We start from the raw sequence: 18,176 nt of genomic DNA, 5'->3' as shown, positions 1-18,176 counted from the left end.
TGAAGCGGAGACGGGGATAAAGGCGGGTGATGTAGAACCGGGTGGCATATAAGGGTGGGTTCTTAGTTTTTCTTACCTTGCCTCGGTTGAGGGTTCGCTTAAATTATTAGTATTGCAGACGTGTCCAGTCTTCCATGTATGAGTAGCAACTGAGTAGAGTGTAAGATAGGAAATGATTCCAGCTAGTGCTGGGGTCTAGCCTAGTATCGGATCTCTGTATAGACATATGATGAAGGAACGAGTGAGGGTTGGGTTCATGTACAACAAAAAGAAATACTCACGCTCGACACTGATTATCAGAGCGGAGACAAAGCTTTCAACGATAGACCAGGAAGTATCTGTAAAAGATGATAAGAATCAAACAGATAATCTGCCTCCATAGGCATAAAACATGCAAATCCCAGATTGATGATGCTCAGAGGACCAACTGCTGGATTCAGCTCAAAAAAATCAGAAATTTAAATCAAGTGTGCCGACCACACAGAGAACTCGCTGAACAAACATGGAAGATAAGAAAAGTCACGAGAGACTGGGTTCAATCACCAGCCAAGCAAGGACTGGCCCTGTACAGAGTCACATATTGTAATTGTCGCTTTTGTCTGAGGGAGAACCAAACATTATTTACAACTCCCCGTGGAGAAGTTCTTGCTCCACTGGCTTTGCGTCGGATCGTCGGCTAGAAAGAATCTTCTCCAGCGTGTCGAGCCGCTCGCGTGTGGACCGGATGGCATGGTCCATCTCGAGATCAGACATCTTCTCTTCATCCACTCTGCCGGCGAGCGCACGCTCACCTTGCATCTTTCTCGACAGATGGTGCGTCCGCGAACCGGACGGCTGGCTGACCGTCGGAAAGGCCAGACCATCCATGCCAACTCGATCTTCCAGCCAGCTCCAGAGCTCACTTTCCTCTCGGCGCCACATCTCTTCGTAGGCAGCGAGACGCTGAGGCAAGGAATAGCCCGGACACCCGATATCGTGAGACATCGTCGACGACTGAGAAGGGCTTCGGAAGAAGAGTATGAAGAGAAGAATGCCGATGATCACGATGGTTACATTGCCGCTCAGCAAAGGCGTGACCATGTCCGATACAGGCCCGAGAATCCCATGTAGCGGTTCCAAGGGTCCCCACGATGTTGCTTTCTCAGCAGCTGCCTTCTCTGCTACCTTTGTCTCTGATGCAGAGTCTTCTTGAGCGGACTCACTTCTCTTGCGGCGGCCCTTGCCTTTACCGGACTTGGCACCGCCGGCGCGACCGCGTGGTGCAACTGCAGCCTTGAGAGCATTCACAAGCTCAGTTCCGAATGAGGTTTGGCCATCAATGGCACCCTTTTCAATGGGACCTAGTCACGATCAGCATACCTGCTACCGTCTCAGGCCACTTCAGAGAAAACATACCTTTCAGCCAGCTTTTTCCGGACCACTCGATAGTACAGGTCATCAGGAACCGGGTTTGGTTGTTCGCCGCCCAAGTGAAAAGGTATTTGGTCTTCGTACAGAAGACATTACCGCTTGGAACATCGGGCGTTTGGGTACTCAAAGTGACCAGCACTGCCTTCTCCAGATCCAAAAAGTCCAAGCTCTCTGTGCTGATACATTTGGTCTGCTTGGGCCCAATGGATCCATTTAGTGGCTTGATGTACGAGTATTTCCGGGTTTTACTCTCGTTGGTAAGACCTTTGTTACCGCTCTCAAACTGAAGCTCGCCAGACTTCTGATTCTCGACCAGAAATTTGGGTACGAATGCGCCTGATGCGGGGCCGAAGATGTAGGAGTATACTTTGCCTAGAGGAGCAGGAATGATTTCGTCCTTGATCACCTTATCGTACTGTCCCGAAGGATCAGTGAACTCAGTAGGCGCGTGGGTAGCGGGTCCAGGGAAATCCGTATCACCGTCGCTGGGGGAGCTCGCTTTGCTACCTTTGGCCTCACCGTTCGAAGCCGATTGTCCATTATTGGCGCCTTGGAGGAGCCCTGAGGCTTGGCGACTGATTGTCTTTGAGGGGACAGACTTCTCGCTGCCATGAACACTGGTGGCTCCTTCGAAGATGCTGTCGGCATTGTCCCCTTCCTCATCCTCATCATAAATCTCGTCTTCGTCGTCACTTTCCACGTCGCTTTCAGCGGCCTTTTCCGTCTTGTCTCCGGTGCCGTCAGTGACCCTGGTTCCGTTTGCTGAGCTCTTGAGGGCAGGATGGTTGATCTTCCAGATGTTGACCATAAGATCATATGTGGACTCTCGACTCAGAAGACTACGGAAGGTGTGTCGCGCATGAAGAGTCTGGATCGCAATCGCATTTGGAAAGACCATCGCGGTTGACTCCTTCTCAATCGCCACAACCTCATCGAAGCTGATAACGAGGGTTGTCACCCATCCCAGAATGTTGCTGGAGAAGCAGATATGCCCCTCAGAGATGTAGATGCGACCAGCCAGAATGATCTCTCGCTGCAAAGCGCAGCTATAATCCTCAATCAAGTAGTCATCTTCGGGGACACTGCGGAACAATTGATGGAAGTCCCGGTTACGCTTTTTGCTAGCAACAGCGAATCCGGTGAGCCGTGGCACACTGGCATTAGCCCCAGGGGCTCCTAGGGCTATTGCGCTGGCACCAATCGCGCCGATCGTCGAAGTGGTGGCTCCAGATGAGCCACGATTTCTCCGCCGGGCCATCCGGCTTCGGATGCTACCGCTTCGATATGGCCGGGTACCTCCCAACTCGCCCTCCACAACGCTGCCGCTGGGCGTCGTCTGGTTCCCAGTCCCTTCCCTAGTGAGCGATGTGCTGGATTGGCCATCAACGCCGTCATCCATGGGCGGGGCGAGAGAGGTGGCGGCCGGTTGCTCGTAGGCCATGGTGACTGCTCGAGCAGCGCGGCTATCTTCCAGTCTAGCAGCTTCTTCATCACGCTGCAGAACGCCAGGGCCTTTGCGCCGATCTGATGGTAGCTCAGGCTTGGTAATTACCACCCCGTCTGGAGTCGAGACTGATCCACCAGGAGGGATTGCTATGTCCAAGTGGCTAAAATCCAGGTTACCCGATCCCAGGGTGTCAACAGCCATGGGCTTCTTCTCGTCTGACTTTCTGCTTTCCACCGCCTGAGTCGAACTTTCCTGTTTCTCAGCGGTAGCACGATTGTCGTGCTCTCCCGCCCCTGCCTGACTGACGCTGCGACCTTTCGATTGCGCATTGAGGCTGCTGCTGAGGGATGATGCGGCATTCTGTGCGGCAGAAAAGACCGACGAAAAGAAGCTCGACTGCTGGGCGCTCGGGGGAGCTTTCGACGTCGCCTTGGTCTCCTCTGCGGTGGGACCCATGGCAGATATAGAATTCGACAGCTTGCTCGGTTTGTGGCTTGCAGCCGAGGCAGACCGCACGCGCCGATGGGAGATCATATTGCCAGACGGGCTGACCACGACACCGTCCTTCGAGTGCATCGAGTCGGGCGAGGCCGCCACCTCCGGAGAGGCGAAGAACTTGGGGAATTCTGTTGTCCGCGGAGTCGGAGGGGTTACCGTGGTCGAGGGTTGCGGGATCGCTGTGTGGGGGGGCGTCCTTGGAGCAGGAGCCTCCAAGGAGAGCGGTTTGTCCTCCTTCAAGTCCGTCAAAATCGGGGCCGGGATTTTGGGAACAGGCTCGTCTTCAACTATGACAGGGGCCTTTTTTGCCGACACACTACCACTTCTGCTTTTCGTGCTTTTCGTGCTTTCTGCGGATGTCGAGTTTGTTCTATCTCGATTGGGCTTCTTCTCCGAGTTCGACGTGAAAGGATTCTTGAATCGTCGACCGGGAGAGGTGCCCCTCTTCTTTCCAGATGAAGGTACACTTAGGGTATGACCGTGTTGGCTCGTGGGCCTTGAGCGTTCCGAGTCTGGAATCGACTCTGGACCGGCACTCGGACCACTGACGACCGACTCGAGGTCTCCCTGAGCACCATCATCGGTAGCTTCCACGGAGGTTGTTTTGATCAAAGGGGAGGACGAGGTGTAGAAGCCACTATGGGAGTTATGCGAGGTGAGTGGTGGCGTGCTAAGAAAAGGACGGTCAGTCAGTCTAGATTTCATTGTTTGCGAGTCGGCTACACCCACCGGTCAGGTTCGGAGTCATCGGTGAGGAGGTTGATAGCGTCGTTGTCCGGAGGGGGCGGCAGGTCGTTGATCAAAGACGGATTGCCATTCCACGGTTCGTTTGAGCGACTGTCCTGTATGTGCTGGTCATCCTCCAACTCATACTGAGTTGGCAGTTCGTCTGGTTGCTTCTGGGTGTCCTTCCTCTTTTTCTTGTTGCGACGCGCGGCTAGTAGCTTGGAGAATCCGCTGGAGCCTGCCTTGGCGGAGTCCGCATCGCCGGACTGTGATTTCGGCCTGTCGGAGCTGGAGTCGATGGACGAGGAGCGGCCATTGCTGCGACCGGAGCTTGCCATGGTCTCTAGATCTATGGGCGTCGTCTTGGTGCGACCGGAAGAGCTCAGACTTCGGAGGTCGGACGAGGGGGGCGGAACGGGGTCGGAGAGGAGAGATTCGTCCATGGCGGCAGGAAGTATGAGGGCGTAAGCGGAAAGGGGGGAAGGTGGTTTTTTGATGTACAGAAGGAAACAAGGGAACAAGGGTACTGGAGGGACTGGATCAAACTATGAACATTGAAAGAAGCATGATAGAGTGTAGAACCGGTCTATCTCTCTAACCAATTGTCGCAACAATAAAATCGAAGGCGAAGATCACTGAAGGGGAAGATGAGGGGAAACGGAAAGACGAAGTTGCTGGAGAGGTTCGCAGAACCGCAACAATGAATTGTCCTTCTTCGGGTCAGGATATGGGGTTCTTCAAGAGCTTTGAAGAAATGTAACCCAAGAGAAGGAAGCGACGTGAAAAGAGGAGGAGGTGGAATTGAGAACCGGATCAGGGGAAAATGTGGATTGGGGGGAAGAGAAGAGGAGAGGAGGGGGGGGAGAAGAAGTGCGGAAGAGATGGAGGCGGCAATGACGATGAGTAGCAGCAACAGGAGGAAGAGAGAGAAAGTAGAGGTTCAGCCTTAAGGTTGAGGCCAACACATGGATAGAATGAATGCTTCTAGCCGCCTCTCCACAAACAGAACAGTACGAATACGATCTATCTTAAGCTGAGTGGAGACCGACCCCCCCCCCCCCCCCCCCGATCGACAAACCAACGATGTGACACTTTCGGTGTACGTAGCCGGAAATAATTTGAGACTCTTGGAGTCTATTGTTAGCCTGAGACGGTCGGAGCTCTTTCTGACAAGACTAGATTCTAGACTCCCCTATCTCTCCGTACGGAGGAATTAATTCCTGATTAAATCTATAAAATCTCCTGTCGGGAATTTTCAAATAGCAGTGAATAGTAAATAACTTACGGAGGACTGCGTACTGTACAATACACCGCTCTGTCATTCTGGTCTCCCGGAATAGGGGGTGAACAGAGAGCCACAGTCGAGCTCACCTCCTAAAGCGGGTAATGTTACCGTCACATTCAGCCGTTGCGGTGAATCTTTCATCTTCCCCTCGTCAATAATCATGGCGTCACTCCAACAATCCCGGATATCTCCTCATCTTGCTCTTATCAGCTCCTCAATAAACCTTCCATAAGTTTTCTCGGTGCCTTGAATCATCAGTCTCTTAATTCCTGGCCAATGATATTCGATTGATCGATCAGGTTTCAACTTGGAAGTCCCCTACACAATCTACAGCCATGGAGTCCGCTCCTCTTACTCTGGTGAGTCCCCCTTGGTTTACTCCTCCATGCCAACTCAGCCTCGGAAAGAGCCTAGCCTGACCGACCTTTCGCTCGGATCTAGGCTCATACCCACGCTCGCAACGCAGTCCTTGAGACTCGCAAGTCGAATCCTGTGGCAGCAAGCGAGGAACATGATCTTGCCGCAGGCGAATTTGCAACTGCAGCCCAGCACAGCTCGGACCGTGAGGTGCGTTTGCGTAGAGTCGTCCCTACGTAGGGGGGTCCGAACGTACTCTGATCTCCGCATAGGCCCTTCGAACCCTCCATCTGCTGGAGCAACACCACAAGAAACTCGCGCAGATTCTCCGGTTTCAGCATGAGAACCCTTCCAACCCTGCCTCGACCGGAGGGAATCCCCAGGCTGTGTCCGCGGATGCGGGCACCACCAGAAATCTGGCGGTGGGAGCAGATGCACAGCAGCAGCCTCCCCGACTGTCAGGACACCCACGGCTACCGTCAAGGGAGTCTTCTTCGATTGTCAGCAACCTAGCGTCGGCCCGTGGCATCCCGTCACAGCCCCGTCGCTCGTCCCCGGCCTCCCCTACCCTCACGTCCCAGCAAGCGGGGGCGAAGATGACCGATGGCCCAGCCAAGATCCGGACGAGCGAGTCGAGGCTACGCGGGATGCAGGCCCATGGAATGAAGGAACGGGGCAGTCGTTCATCGACATCGAAACAGCCGCGGACTCCGCCCCTGGCCAGTCCCACCGATATCACCTCGCAGCAGTTTGCGCCGCCTAATCCTTCCGAGTCCGGCCCGCAGAAGAACCGGTCCTCTGTGACCGAAGAACCATTCCAGAAATTCTACTCGACATTCGAGGGTTTGATCTCCAGAATTTCGGCCCCCCTTGCGTTTGCGGGCCTGCCGCTTGGCTCCGAGGCATCGGAATCAGCCGCCCACCGCAAGTCCGCCGCGGATACCCGGACTGACCGATACAACGCCATGTCCGACCGCTCCCACCACTCTGCGGACCCAGATATCAACAAGATCTTCTCCAAGGCTGCCCTGCAAGCGATCCGCGACACGACCGGCGGGGGGACGACGGGAAATCCCGCGGAGTCATTCTACGTGGTGCCCACGACTGGTGGGACCGTGTCGTACGCGGGGATTCTCACTCGAGCGGAGAAGGAAGCCCGTAGAAACAGCATCGACGAAGGGGATGAAGATTTTGTGGACGCGCGAGAGACCCCGTCCTCGCCCGAACTCCGCCAGAGCTTGTCGGGAATCCAGGGCAACAGCCGATCCGGACGAGGGAACGACAAGTTCAACAGCCTCCAGAACCCGAAGACCATGGAGGAGCTGCAGATGGAAAACCAAGCGTTGAGACAGCTGTCGGACACGCTGTCCAAGCGGTTGCACATGTGGGAGGTCAATGCGCAGTCTTCGTCGATGGCGTTGCAGCAGTCGCTGAAGGCAATGCATCACCCAAACACACATTCGCCGGACCAGCCCGCTCCCGGCTCGTCGGCTGCTATGTCGCCGGTGGGAGACTCGGCCTTGCCCGCGGCTGAACAGGATCAACGCATCAAAGAGCTGGAGGAGGCCATTCGACGCAGTGAGAAAGAGATGAGTCAAATGGGCCGGGAGAATGAGAAGCTGCGCGACGTACTGGGGCGGTACCGAGAACGGTGGGAGAAGCTGAAAGAAGGCGCCAAAACCCGGCGGGCGGCGGAGAGCAAGGCTGCTGCTGCTGGGGGGAATGGGGGAGCAGGCGCGGCGCCGCAGCCGGCGAGAAATCCCAGCTCACAGGGGGACGAAGCCCCGGCCAAGGACGGTGACACTGAGAATGATACAACTAGCAATGATGCCGAGACCAAGGTTGAGGGGTTTGAATGAGCGGTTAGTGATCTAGGTGAAAAGTGTTTCACGTCTAGCGGCTCTGAACCAATTTGATATGGTAATACCTGTTACGTTCCTCTAGTGCATATCAACAATGGACTACAGTCATTATTGAACTCCAGATAGATTCAGGACTAAACCTCCACCGCTTAGACATAGCATAACTCCAGTCCATCACCATCACCGTCACCGACACTCAACCGCCTTCCTCTCAGTCTGCCTCCGCCACCACTCCGCCGCCCCCCGATACGAGCAATTATAGTCCATGAACTCGGCCGGATTCATCGCCACGCGGATCGAGTCAGCATCCATCGCCGGCCTGGCGACCTGCCGACTATACGCCTGGATGGTGGAGGCGCGCTCAAAGCGACACTCAAACACCTTCTGAAGCACCCTGCCCACCTCCTCCCCACTCCCAGCCTCCTCAAACCCCTCAAAAAACGCGCCCAGCGCCTCAGCATCCTCAACGGCCTGGCTCGCGCCCTGGCCCTGCGTCGGCAGCATCGCATGGGCCGCATCACCGATCAAAATGACCCGACCCTTGCACCAAGTGCGCAACGGATCCAGATCCCTGAGCTGCCACAGCCCGACCTCCTCCGCCAGCCGGAGGGGCGTCTGCGCCCAGGCCGGGAAATCCGCGAAGGTCTGCAGCATCTTGCCGCGATCCCCCTCGGTCGTCCAGCTGGTGTCGCGGGAAGACTCATGCATCCGCTCATCCGGCACGAGCGCCACAACGCCGTAGATGGACCCCTCGCGCGCCGGCCCCATGACCAACCGCCGGTCCCCACCGACCACCATCGTCGTCTTCGGTTCGCGGGGATCCACCACCGCCGCAAAGGCCGGCTCCCGCAGCAGCGACGCCGTGGGGATCATCATGCGGTACGCACACAGCCCCGTCGGCCGCGCCTCCCCTTCGCCCTCTTGCGCATCCTCAGCCAGAACAGCCCGCCGCACCAAGCTCTTGATCCCATCCGCCCCGACCACCAAATCCGCCCCCACCACCTCCCCGGTCTCCAACTGCACCGTCCCGCGCTCACAATCCACCGCCCGCACCCGACAGCCCGTGCGAATCCGCACCCCATCCCCGGGGTAGTCGCCGTCGGTCGCGCGCTGCTTCAGGGCCTCGTGCAGGTCCGCGCGGTGGTAGATCATGCGCTCGGCGCCGTACTTGTCGCGCGTGCGCAGCGGGACCCGCGTCTGCAGCTGGCCGGAGAGATCGTACACCTCGAAGGCGGAGTCGACCATCGCGCCGCGGGCGCGCAGGGCGGCCGCCAGACCCCACTGCGACTCGACGATCCGCGAGGCGTTGGGCTGGAGCGAGATGGTGGCGCCGATTTCGCGGTGCAGCGGGGATTGTTCCAGGATGAGGATTTCGCGGCGCGGGGCGCGGAGGGCGATGGCCTGCTTTCGTTAGGGAACGTATCAGACAGAAGGGTACAGGCTGAGGATGGCTGAGGTGAAGGAGTAGGGTTAGAATAACGTAACGGGTAACGGGGACGTACAGCTGCGAGGCCGGCGATCCCGCCGCCGACGATGATGATTTTGAGGGGCTCCATTTTGTCAATTTGTCAGACTGTTCGTATTCTGGGAATACGGACGAGAGTGAAAATGAAAGCACTTATGCGATGGCCGTCTACCTCGACGGGGAATTTCCAAGTCTACGTGTGTGTCGACTACAAGTCCGTGTTTGTGTCCGCTGACCTCGGCGCCCTCATCCTCCCCCGAAGCATCCCCACTCCCGAGGAGGGGCCGAACGGGGGGGGAGGTAGGGGGTCTCGGGGCCCTCCGAGCCCTAACCTCGGCGCAGATCGGTGCAGTCAAGGTCAAGCCTCTGCAGCGCGCATCCCCAGAATGAAAGGTATATACATGGCCCCCTTCACCCAAATCCCAAATCCTGTGACACAACAACTAACACCACCAAACAACTCCAAAACAAAGACTCAAAACCAAACCACCAAAATGTCCACCACCACCACCACCACCACCAGCCTCCCCCCCAAATCCACCCAACCCACCTCCAAGCTCCCCGGCGCAAACCGCATGCCCTTCGACGGCCTCCCGACGAACTACAACGACTTCCGCGACGCGCTCTCGCGCGACGGCTACGCGGTGATCAAAGGCGCGATCCCGCGGGAGCGAGCGGATCAATACGCGGATGCGTTTCTGAGTTATCTGGAGGGATTGTATGTCCCTCCCTTTCGCCCCATCTCTTCCCTACATCAAAGCTGACAGCTTGACGCAAAAAGCGGACTCGGCTACAACCGCCACGACGCGAGCACGGTGCGGCGCGCCAAGCTGCCCGTGCTGAACGAGAAGGGGATGATCCAGGCGTACGGGGTGACGCACGAGCAGTGGGTGTGGGATATCCGGGGGGAGGCGGGGGTGATCGACGCGTTTGCCAAGGTGTACGACGACGAGGAGTTGATTGTGTCGTTTGATGTGGTGAATGTGGGGTTTGTGAAGTAGGTCCTTTTCCTTTTCCTTGGGGTGTGGATGTGGGTGTTGGGGAAGTGTATGATGGTGATATGGCTAACCTGTGTGTATCTGTGGCAGTCGCGAGGATTTACCGGAGAAGTACTCCCCCCCTTTCTTACAGTGATGTCTTTTGCAGGATGGGAATAGGAATAGGGATACTGATGAAGAGAAACAGCAAGCCCTGGCCCCACCAGGACCAAGACCCCGCGAAGCCCGGGTTCCGCTGTACGTTTCCTGCCCTCCCTCCCCTCCCCTCCCCTCCCCTCCCCTCCCCTTGACCTCATGCTAATGCGCATAATGCAGGCCTCCAAGGCCTCATCAACCTGCACCCCAGCGGCCCGAACGACGGCGGCCTGATCGTCTGCAAAGGCGGGCACAACGTGTCGGCGGAGTTCCACGCGGCGATGGCGGCGCGCGACGAGCCGCGGATCCCGGCGTGGACGCCGGAGTGGTTCGGGTTCACGGAGGGGGGCATGGCGTGGCTGGCGGAGCGGGGGCTGCAGTGGGAGAAGGTGTGCTGCGAGCCGGGCGATCTGATCGTGTGGGACTCGCGGACGCCGCATTACAACGTGCCGCCGACGGGGGCGGTCGATCGGCTGGCGGTGTACACGTGCTATACGCCGGTGTGTGAGGCGAGCCGGGAGGATTTGGTGCGGAAGAAGGGGGCTTTCGAGCGTATGTTTCTTCCTCCCTGCGGGTTATTTGGGAGGTTTGGCTAACCCGGATGTGCTGGTAGAGCGGCTGGGGACGACGCACTGGCCGAACGCGGTGCATGTTGCGCCGACGAATGTGGCGATGCGCGATGGGGAGCGGTGTCCGGTCGCCAGGGAGCGGCCGGTGCAGGAGCCTGTGTTGAGTGAGCGGACGTACAAGTTGACGGGGATTCCGTATTTGGAGGCGATGGGTTGATTTAGTCCTGGGGAACTGGGGAACAGGGAAAGGGTGGTTGATTTTGCGGGTTTGATGTTTGTGTACTCTGGTTTAGTTTGGATTGAGTATATGATTGTATTAGTTGAATGAGTTTTTTGTTTGTACTGTATCTGGAAGTAGTAGAGGCAGAGGAGTTTCTGTTGTAATCGTCAACCGAAGGTTGGCGATTGTCGTTGACAGCTACAATTTATGAAAAGAGGGGGGTCTGGGGAGAACCCCCAGGAACTTTATATAGTGTAGAATTTAAGATTAAGATTGTTGTTAATCTCTATTTCAAAAAAGACGGGGGTCTGGGGGGAACCCCCAGAAACGTCTACCCCCCAACTATCAGAATTATACCCCCGTGTCAGGCGAGCCACCATACAACATCCAATTCCACAGCTCATCTACGTTATACCCCGCGAACGGATAATACTGGTCCTCGAACCCTTCCACTAACGACACGCCCCCCATGAACCCCGGCGACAGCTGCTGCCCTGGTAGTCGCTCCGGGGGTCCCAGGGACACCTCCGGCCGCTCCTCGACCCCCCGCAGCCCGCTGCCCGGAGCCAACGTCTCCGACCGCCGCAGGTCGTCTTCGAGCTGATGCCAGGTGGTCGGGGTGATAACCTCGAACGCTGAGGGGGTGGGGAGCGAGGTGACGGGCTTTGCGGGGCGTGGATGCGGGTGCGGGTTGGGGGTCAAGGCGGAGTAGGGCGGGGGTTTTTGGATGGGAGTTTGTAGACTGGGTCTGGTGTATGAGTGGAGATAGGATGATATTTGGTCGTACATGATATGTAGGCCTGCTCCACGAGTGGTTAGTAGAAGACAAGACAGCAGGGAAGGTGCGACAGAACAACGAGGGGAGGTGCTGGTAGAACAAGAAGGGAAGGTGCTAACAGAGAAAAAGAGGGAAAGCGCTGACAAGACAGCAATGGAAAATGCTAGCAAGACAGCAAGGGAAGGTGTGACAAAATAACAAGGGAAGGTGCTAACAGAACAACAAGAAAAGGTGCATACCCTCAGAGAACCGCGGATCGGCGTCGTATTTCGACATCTGCACGCTCGTGTATCCGAGACACGCTTTCAGCAGCTGCCACTCATCAGCTTTGCGATCCACAGACTAACCACGCCAAATTACCTGAAGGTCCATCGCCCGCAGCTTCGAACCAGGATGTTTCATCAGGAAAATCCCCAGGACGATGCAGGCCAGAATCGACGGCCCCGCCGTGATGATCTGCGAGTCCGCCTCGCGTTCCGACAGCTCGATGCTCAACTTGGCAATCGCCCGCGCACTATTGACACAGATCGACTCCCCGTTGCGCAGACGATGCTGCGACGGCTCATCGGAGCAGTACCGCGTGACCTCCTCGTCGAACGTCGTCGTCGGGGCGATCAGCGCGGCGCGATGCAACGAGATCATCGCCTCGTGGTACTGGATGGCCAAGAAGGTGACGTGGTGGAACTCCTCGCGCGGACAGAAGATATCGTTGCCCGGCCGCAGATCGGACGGAATCTGGTTCGCCCACGCCAGCAGCTCCTGGTCGAGGCGCGCCGTGTCCAGCAGGATCTGCTGGGCCGTGCGCGTCGTGCCCGGGTGGTGGTTGTAGATGTGATGGCTGATGTTCCCCTGGGAGTCGGCGAGCTGGACGTGCCACCGCAGGAACCGGTCCTCGGGGCGGAAGTCCTCCTCGGCGGGCTGGCACGGCTCGACGGTGATGGCCATCGGCCGCCCAGACTCCAGATGCATCATCTTCTCGAGCGACCAGCAGATCAGCCACACGCGCCGGTGGATGTACTGCCGTCGCGCCGCCAGCCCGCTGAGCCGGTGCAGGCCCAGGGTATACGCCACGCGGATCGCCATGCCCAGCGTCTGCCACGCCAGCCCCTCTTTATTGCGGCCGCGGTAGGTGACCGTGAACAACAGCAGCGTCTGCACCGCGGGCAGATAGGGGATCGTGATGACGTGCGCGAGCAGCCCCGCCGCCGCGAGCAGGTACCGATCCCCATCCTCCGTCTGTCCCTGCGCGAGCTCATCCGCCCCCAGGCTCATGATCAGATACGCCGTCACGAGTCGGGGGATGCGTTCATGCGGCAGATGTCGAAAGTCCGCTAACGTGGCCAGCTGCTCGACGCCCGCTTCCAGCCGCTCCACGTGGAAGATCGGATACAACGGGTGGATGCGCGAGAGGAAGGCCGTCAAGTACCGTTGTCGATTCTCTGGACTTGGCAGTTCCGGCAGCGATACACACAGCGGCAGCTCCAGTTCCTCGGCGAACCGCATTCCGTGGCGAAAGAACCCGGTGACCGGCTTCAGCCGCGCCGCTGTGAAGTATACATCCAGAGACTTGGCGAGACATTGCGAGCTACTTGCTCCGAGCACTTTTGTGCGGTCACATCCATCCTCAACGCTGACAGTGTCGAACGGGTGGTGAACGGGGGAGACCTCATTCACGGCTGCAGCTGGTTGCTGCCCCGTGGCTAAGAAACTGTCTTCTTTGTGCGATGAGGGGGTGGCTTCATGTGAGTGCACAGCATGACTTCGACTGATCGGATCTTCCTGGTGCTGCTGTTGCAGATGGTCTCCCTTCTCGTTCATATTCCCCCCATTGCTCATCAGGGGTAAGTCCAGCCACTCTCTGAACCCCGTCACCCCCGGACGCTGCGGATCGGTCGTCACGCAGACCTGATTCCGGACGCGACAGTTGCGACATTTGGGGTATTCGGCATCACACTTGACCTTGCGTTGTCGACAGATGTTGCAGGCCATGGACAGTCGAGGCCTCTTGGAGGGGGGAGGTTTATCCATGGTGGCAGATGCTATACACACACTGAGACGGGTGGGAGAGATGCAGGGTGTGGCATGGCTTGGTAGTCTCCAGGCTGTGTGTGTAAATGTGTGTAGACTCTGTAGAGTACCTATAGAGTATGCATGGGTCAAGAATGCGGGGTATGCACTGGGCAGTGGGCAGGCAGTCTGGGGGATCGTCGATTTGCCCCCGCGTAAACAGAACCTGAACTGTCACGGCAATTCCTCGCTCGCTGACTGGGCCCGAGGCATTACCCCCCCCCCTCGGGTCCAATCGGGGCCGTGGAGGTGGGGCCGAGCCGAGGTAGACAGTCGAGAGAGAGTCAGGAGTATATCATGGATGGCAATGAATACATACATAAGCCTCAATAGTCGACTAGCAGCACCCACCCAACACCCCCAATGCTCTCCAAACTAATCATCCGCACCTCCTTGACAGCAGGCATCTGTCTCCCGTTCCACCTCCCCTACACCCGGTCCAGACAGATGGATAGTACTCAGAAGAACATGGCCATAAAGCCCGAGAGGTACGCTCAGAGATTGGATCAATTCACCCTCACTGGAGGCAGTGCTAACCCCAATAAAGGCAGTATCCTGCCATCGGACCATTCTTTCATCTCTACTGAAGCCGAAAAAGGAAACCCTCTCAGTTCGTTGGCGTTGAGTAAAGAGGGTCTTGGATGAGCACCTATATTGAAATCGAGCTAGAGAGAGAGAGCCAGCGAGAGTATTACCTACCAGGCTGCAGGGGGCTCATAAGGTTGCAACAGTTGGCTACCTCAGGGCTGCTGTAAGGGGTACCAAGTGTCTAGAGGATTCCATGGATTGCGGCTAGCGCGAGGTATTGGGCTTTGTCCTCGAGGTACCTACAGTGCGATACTGGGCCATTGCAGCCCGCGGGAAGAGTGGGGGCATTCGAGCTCGGGGTCCTGAGGTGGGCTCGGAGTAGCTTTACAACTCGGCCCGGCGGAGGTAACCATCCCATCGAAGAGGAGGGTTTGTTCACGTTACACTACCCTCAGGAGCAGCGGATACAGGGCTTCGCACCGTGGTTCATGGACACACCTGATCCCCATATTATCAAGTGGAAGCATGGAGCAATTGGATGTCTAAAGCGTTTGTCTCTGACTGCACACAAAGATAGCTATTTGAGATGTTCAAATAAACCTCACTCATCATAGTTTGCTCAGCATGAACTACATCAGGAAATGCAGCTACTACCTTGCAAACCAAAGTCCGGCCCCCTACTCAACATAGAACGTCGCATTCCCCCGGATGTCCGACGAGCTGCTCCCGACCAGCACCGTGAACGCCCCCGGCTCCACGACGTACTGCATCGATCGGTTCCACAGGCCCAGATCCTCGACCTTCAGATCGATCTCCACCGTCGTGGTCTTGCCCGCGGGGATGAGCACCTTCTCGAAACCCTTCAGCGCGCGGTTCGGCACCACCACCGACGCGATCACGTCCGACACGTACACCTGCACGACCTCGGTGCCGTCGCGGGCGGCGTCGGTGTTGGTCACGTCCACACTGACCGTCACCGTGTCCGAGGCCGTGACATTAGTCTTGCTCAGCTGGACCGTCCCATACGCAAACTCGACGTAGCTCTTGCCGTACCCGAACTCGTAGATGGCGGTGGGGTCGCCCAGGACGTACTGGGACTCGAAGTCCAGCGTGCCGTTGGGGTAGGCGTGGCCGGCGGGCCCGATGTTGCGCGCCGAGTTGAGGAAGTCGTAGTAGATGGGCAGGTCGCCGACGAAGCGCGGGAAGCTGACGGACAGCTTGCCGGAAGGGTTGTAGTCGCCGAACAGCACGTCCGCCAGCGCGTTGCCGCCTTGCTCGGAGGGGTAGAATTGCTGCACGAGCGCTGAGGTCGAGTTGGCGAGCCATGTCACGTCGGTGATGGGCTTCCCGCTGGAGAGAACCACGATCGTGGGGACGCCGGTGTCGAGAATGGCCTTGACGAGCGGGCCTTGGGCGCCGACGAGGGCGAGATTGTCGAGGTCGATGTGCTCACCGGTACTTTTGGATCGGTTAGTGGCTGGGATCATGTGGGATAGATGTGCAACGGCAGAACTTACGTCGCGTTGAAGCCGGACCACAGCTCGGTCTGGTCGCGAGACCAGGTGCCCACGACGACGACAGCGACGTCGGACTTCTTGGCAGCCGCGATGGCTTCATCGAAGCCGGACTGGTCGTTGCTCCAGCGCTCGCAGCCTTGAGCGTAGTTGACCGTGGCCTTGTCACCGACAGCGGCCTTGATGCCGTCCAGAGGGGTCACGCCGCGGTACTGGCTCTTGTAGATGACGTAGTCTCCGTACTTTAGGAATTTAGTCAATGTCTTTTTCTGATATAGTCTGGGCCACTCACGTTCATGAAGCCGTGGGCCATGGGTCCAATGACCGCAATACTGCCGCTTTTCTTCAAGGGAAGGGTCTTGTTATGGTTCTCCAGTAGGACGATAGACTCCTTGTCCAAGGTTCTGGCAAGCTCGACCGCTTCCGAGCTGTGGATCAGCTTGTGCCACTGCGACTCAGGTGCAGCAGGGAAGGGATTCTCGAAGAGACCCATCTCGAACTTGGCGCGGAGAATACGCGAAACAGCCGTGTTGACGGTCTCGATGTCCAGCTTTCCAGCCTCGACGAGCTCGGGAATCTTTTGGAAATTGCTGTATGGGATCAGCATCCTACCATGTCACAGCAACCAGGCCACTTACAAAGAACCGCCACCCATCTCAACGTCATTGCCAGCAGGGAGTGCCTGCAGGGTGACCGATTCCATGTCAATTGGCGAAGCCTGGCAAAGCTTGAAAGCCGTGCAGAGTCGATCGGTCGCACCAGCATCGCTAAAGACCCAGTGTTTGAAGCCCCATTCTCCTCTTAGAATCTTTGTCAAGGTGAGATAATCGGCCACAGCCGGGATGCCGTCGTAGCTTGGTACCAGTAAGTCGGTGCCCTAATTCAGGAAGAGAGACAACACTCACGAGTGGTAGGCGCTCATGACACTCCATGCGCCTGCATCAATAATTGCCCGCTTGAAGGAGTGCAGCCAGCTTTAGCGCCGTTAGCATTATCTAACCCGACAGACGGGCTTACTCACGTGGTACGAAGGTATCTTTCTCCTCCCTGAACCGGCGCGGTGTTCAATCCCTGCTCGGGTGCACTGAAGCCGGCAAAGTGCTTGACGGTGGCCGAAACATTGAGACTCTGCAGGCCTTTCACGTAATTGTAGCCAATCTCGCCAGCAAGGTACGGGTCCTCGGAGAACGTCTCTTCGACCTGGATGACAACATCAGCCCGTGAGTTGGAAAGAATACCAATAACGTGGACCTACCCGGCCATAGCGCAGCTCACGGGCCAGATCAACCACGGGAGCGAACAATTGATTGACACCAAGAGTAAGAGTTTCTTGACTGATGATCTTGGCCATTTTGTAGACCAACTAATTCAATTGGTTAGACTGCAGCCGTCGGGGTGTTCTTGATGCACCACACTAACCTCACGGTTGAAAGAGCAACCGTATGCAATAGGCGAGTTGAAGATGGTGGCATTCTGAACCAAGAATCCATGAATACCTGCCACTGTTAGCATGTACCCTACCAGAGACGATCACATGAAGCCTTACCTTCCGTCTGAACAAGCGCCGGAATCCCAAGCGTCGTGTTGTGAACCAGGTAATCCTGCGCATGCTTGATGTTCGTCACCATCCAGTCCCACGGGACCGCATACCCAACTAAACACCAGTCAGCCCGTGGGTTCACCGCGGGATCATCCGCACAGCAAGAAGCCCCTACCGTAGAATCCTCCAGCCTTCAGCTCCATGTTCGCAACGAGGCCGGAGTAGTTGAACGCTCCAGTCGTGGTGTTCATCCAGTTCGAGAGATCACCTATACCACTTGACACTTAGATTATCCGAGGACATGACGCAGACCACCGAGGACTAGCCCGTACCTTGCAGCAATTGCGCCGTTTTATCGTGGATCGTCATGCGACCCAGAAGATCAGTGACGCGATCATCCACCGAAGCATGCGGGTCCTTGTAGAGTGGTGTTGAGCCATTGCTTGCGGCCGTTAACCCGACGCAGAGGTGGAGGAGGGCAAGCCCCTTGGTTAGCAAACTAGCACCCATCTTGGTGAGACCGAGCGAAGGAGGCGGGTTGGATCAAGAAGCCGGCTCCCAATCTGTTCTTCACTATTCTGGTAAGAGAAAAGGAAGAGAAAAGAGGAATTCGCCAATTCTGGAACTCGCCCTCGGACCAGTAGCGAGGAGCAAGGGTTGTGGTATTTAACCTCCTCCATCGCGCAGTCGGGGCTTAAGAAATCAATTGAAGCGGAGGCCCGACAGAACAGGGAAACCAGAGCAAACGTCACTGGAAATCCCACACGGCCGCAGAGA

At 57.1% G+C, this 18,176-nt stretch overlaps 6 protein-coding genes across 6 annotated transcripts; 2 read left to right on the top strand and 4 right to left on the bottom strand.

The window, feature by feature from the left end:
* Nucleotides 1-147: 147 nt before the first annotated feature.
* On the bottom strand, nucleotides 148-4,524 carry BO95DRAFT_415835 (GRAM and VASt domain-containing protein; the record flags this gene model as incomplete). The annotated part of the gene is made up of 3 exons (XM_025584367.1): nucleotides 148-1,340; nucleotides 1,396-4,025; nucleotides 4,085-4,524. 3 exons carry the CDS (start codon nucleotides 4,522-4,524, stop codon nucleotides 622-624), a joined length of 3,789 nt encoding a protein of 1,262 aa, XP_025441212.1. The 3' UTR covers nucleotides 148-621.
* Nucleotides 4,525-5,525: 1,001 nt separating this feature from the next.
* BO95DRAFT_474268 (uncharacterized protein) lies at nucleotides 5,526-7,964 on the top strand. The gene is made up of 3 exons (XM_025589790.1): nucleotides 5,526-5,725; nucleotides 5,808-5,933; nucleotides 5,996-7,964. The coding sequence occupies exons 1-3, from the start codon at nucleotides 5,702-5,704 to the stop codon at nucleotides 7,580-7,582; spliced, it is 1,737 nt and encodes a 578-aa protein (XP_025441211.1). The 5' UTR covers nucleotides 5,526-5,701; the 3' UTR covers nucleotides 7,583-7,964.
* BO95DRAFT_482978 (putative monooxygenase) lies at nucleotides 7,772-9,141 on the bottom strand (the record flags this gene model as incomplete). Its single annotated transcript, XM_025590274.1, has 2 exons — nucleotides 7,772-8,986; nucleotides 9,088-9,141. 2 exons carry the CDS (start codon nucleotides 9,139-9,141, stop codon nucleotides 7,772-7,774), a joined length of 1,269 nt encoding a protein of 422 aa, XP_025441210.1.
* Nucleotides 9,142-9,544: 403 nt separating this feature from the next.
* BO95DRAFT_365448 (uncharacterized protein) lies at nucleotides 9,545-10,969 on the top strand (the record flags this gene model as incomplete). The annotated part of the gene is made up of 6 exons (XM_025582697.1): nucleotides 9,545-9,768; nucleotides 9,832-10,047; nucleotides 10,139-10,180; nucleotides 10,230-10,285; nucleotides 10,364-10,735; nucleotides 10,797-10,969. The coding sequence occupies 6 exons, from the start codon at nucleotides 9,545-9,547 to the stop codon at nucleotides 10,967-10,969; spliced, it is 1,083 nt and encodes a 360-aa protein (XP_025441209.1).
* Nucleotides 10,970-11,323: 354 nt separating this feature from the next.
* On the bottom strand, nucleotides 11,324-13,949 carry BO95DRAFT_482976 (uncharacterized protein; the record flags this gene model as incomplete). The annotated part of the gene is made up of 3 exons (XM_025590273.1): nucleotides 12,111-13,949; nucleotides 11,990-12,062; nucleotides 11,324-11,772 (listed from the first exon to the last, which is right to left on the bottom strand). Exons 1-3 carry the CDS (start codon nucleotides 13,776-13,778, stop codon nucleotides 11,324-11,326), a joined length of 2,190 nt encoding a protein of 729 aa, XP_025441208.1. The 5' UTR covers nucleotides 13,779-13,949.
* Nucleotides 13,950-14,892: 943 nt separating this feature from the next.
* On the bottom strand, nucleotides 14,893-18,073 carry BO95DRAFT_167879 (putative beta-glucosidase). Its single transcript, XM_025580777.1, has 11 exons — nucleotides 17,732-18,073; nucleotides 17,575-17,667; nucleotides 17,406-17,513; nucleotides 17,279-17,355; nucleotides 17,115-17,222; nucleotides 16,881-17,059; nucleotides 16,765-16,833; nucleotides 16,498-16,713; nucleotides 16,152-16,449; nucleotides 15,863-16,101; nucleotides 14,893-15,803 (listed from the first exon to the last, which is right to left on the bottom strand). Exons 1-11 carry the CDS (start codon nucleotides 17,907-17,909, stop codon nucleotides 15,023-15,025), a joined length of 2,346 nt encoding a protein of 781 aa, XP_025441207.1. The 5' UTR covers nucleotides 17,910-18,073; the 3' UTR covers nucleotides 14,893-15,022.
* Between the last annotated feature and the right edge of the window lie 103 nt (nucleotides 18,074-18,176).

Source organism: Aspergillus brunneoviolaceus, assembly GCF_003184695.1.
Source record: "Aspergillus brunneoviolaceus CBS 621.78 unplaced genomic scaffold BO95scaffold_42, whole genome shotgun sequence".
NCBI lineage: Eukaryota > Fungi > Ascomycota > Eurotiomycetes > Eurotiales > Aspergillaceae > Aspergillus > Aspergillus brunneoviolaceus.
Note: the sequence above shows the minus strand (reverse complement) of the source record. Positions and strands in the feature narration are given on the sequence as shown.

Coding starts and splice junctions, on each gene's coding strand:
- BO95DRAFT_474268 (XM_025589790.1), top strand. CDS start 5,702: ATGGAGTCCGCTCCTCTTACTCTG. Junction 5,726..5,807: donor AGTCCGCTCCTCTTACTCTG/GTGAGTCCCCCT, acceptor GCTCGGATCTAG/GCTCATACCCACGCTCGCAA. Junction 5,934..5,995: donor AGCACAGCTCGGACCGTGAG/GTGCGTTTGCGT, acceptor ATCTCCGCATAG/GCCCTTCGAACCCTCCATCT.
- BO95DRAFT_167879 (XM_025580777.1), bottom strand. CDS start 17,909: ATGGGTGCTAGTTTGCTAACCAAGGGGCTTGCCCTCCTCCACCTCTGC. Junction 17,060..17,114: donor GTGAGCTGCGCTATGGCCGG/GTAGGTCCACGT, acceptor GTTGTCATCCAG/GTCGAAGAGACGTTCTCCGA. Junction 16,102..16,151: donor TGGCCCACGGCTTCATGAAC/GTGAGTGGCCCA, acceptor AAATTCCTAAAG/TACGGAGACTACGTCATCTA.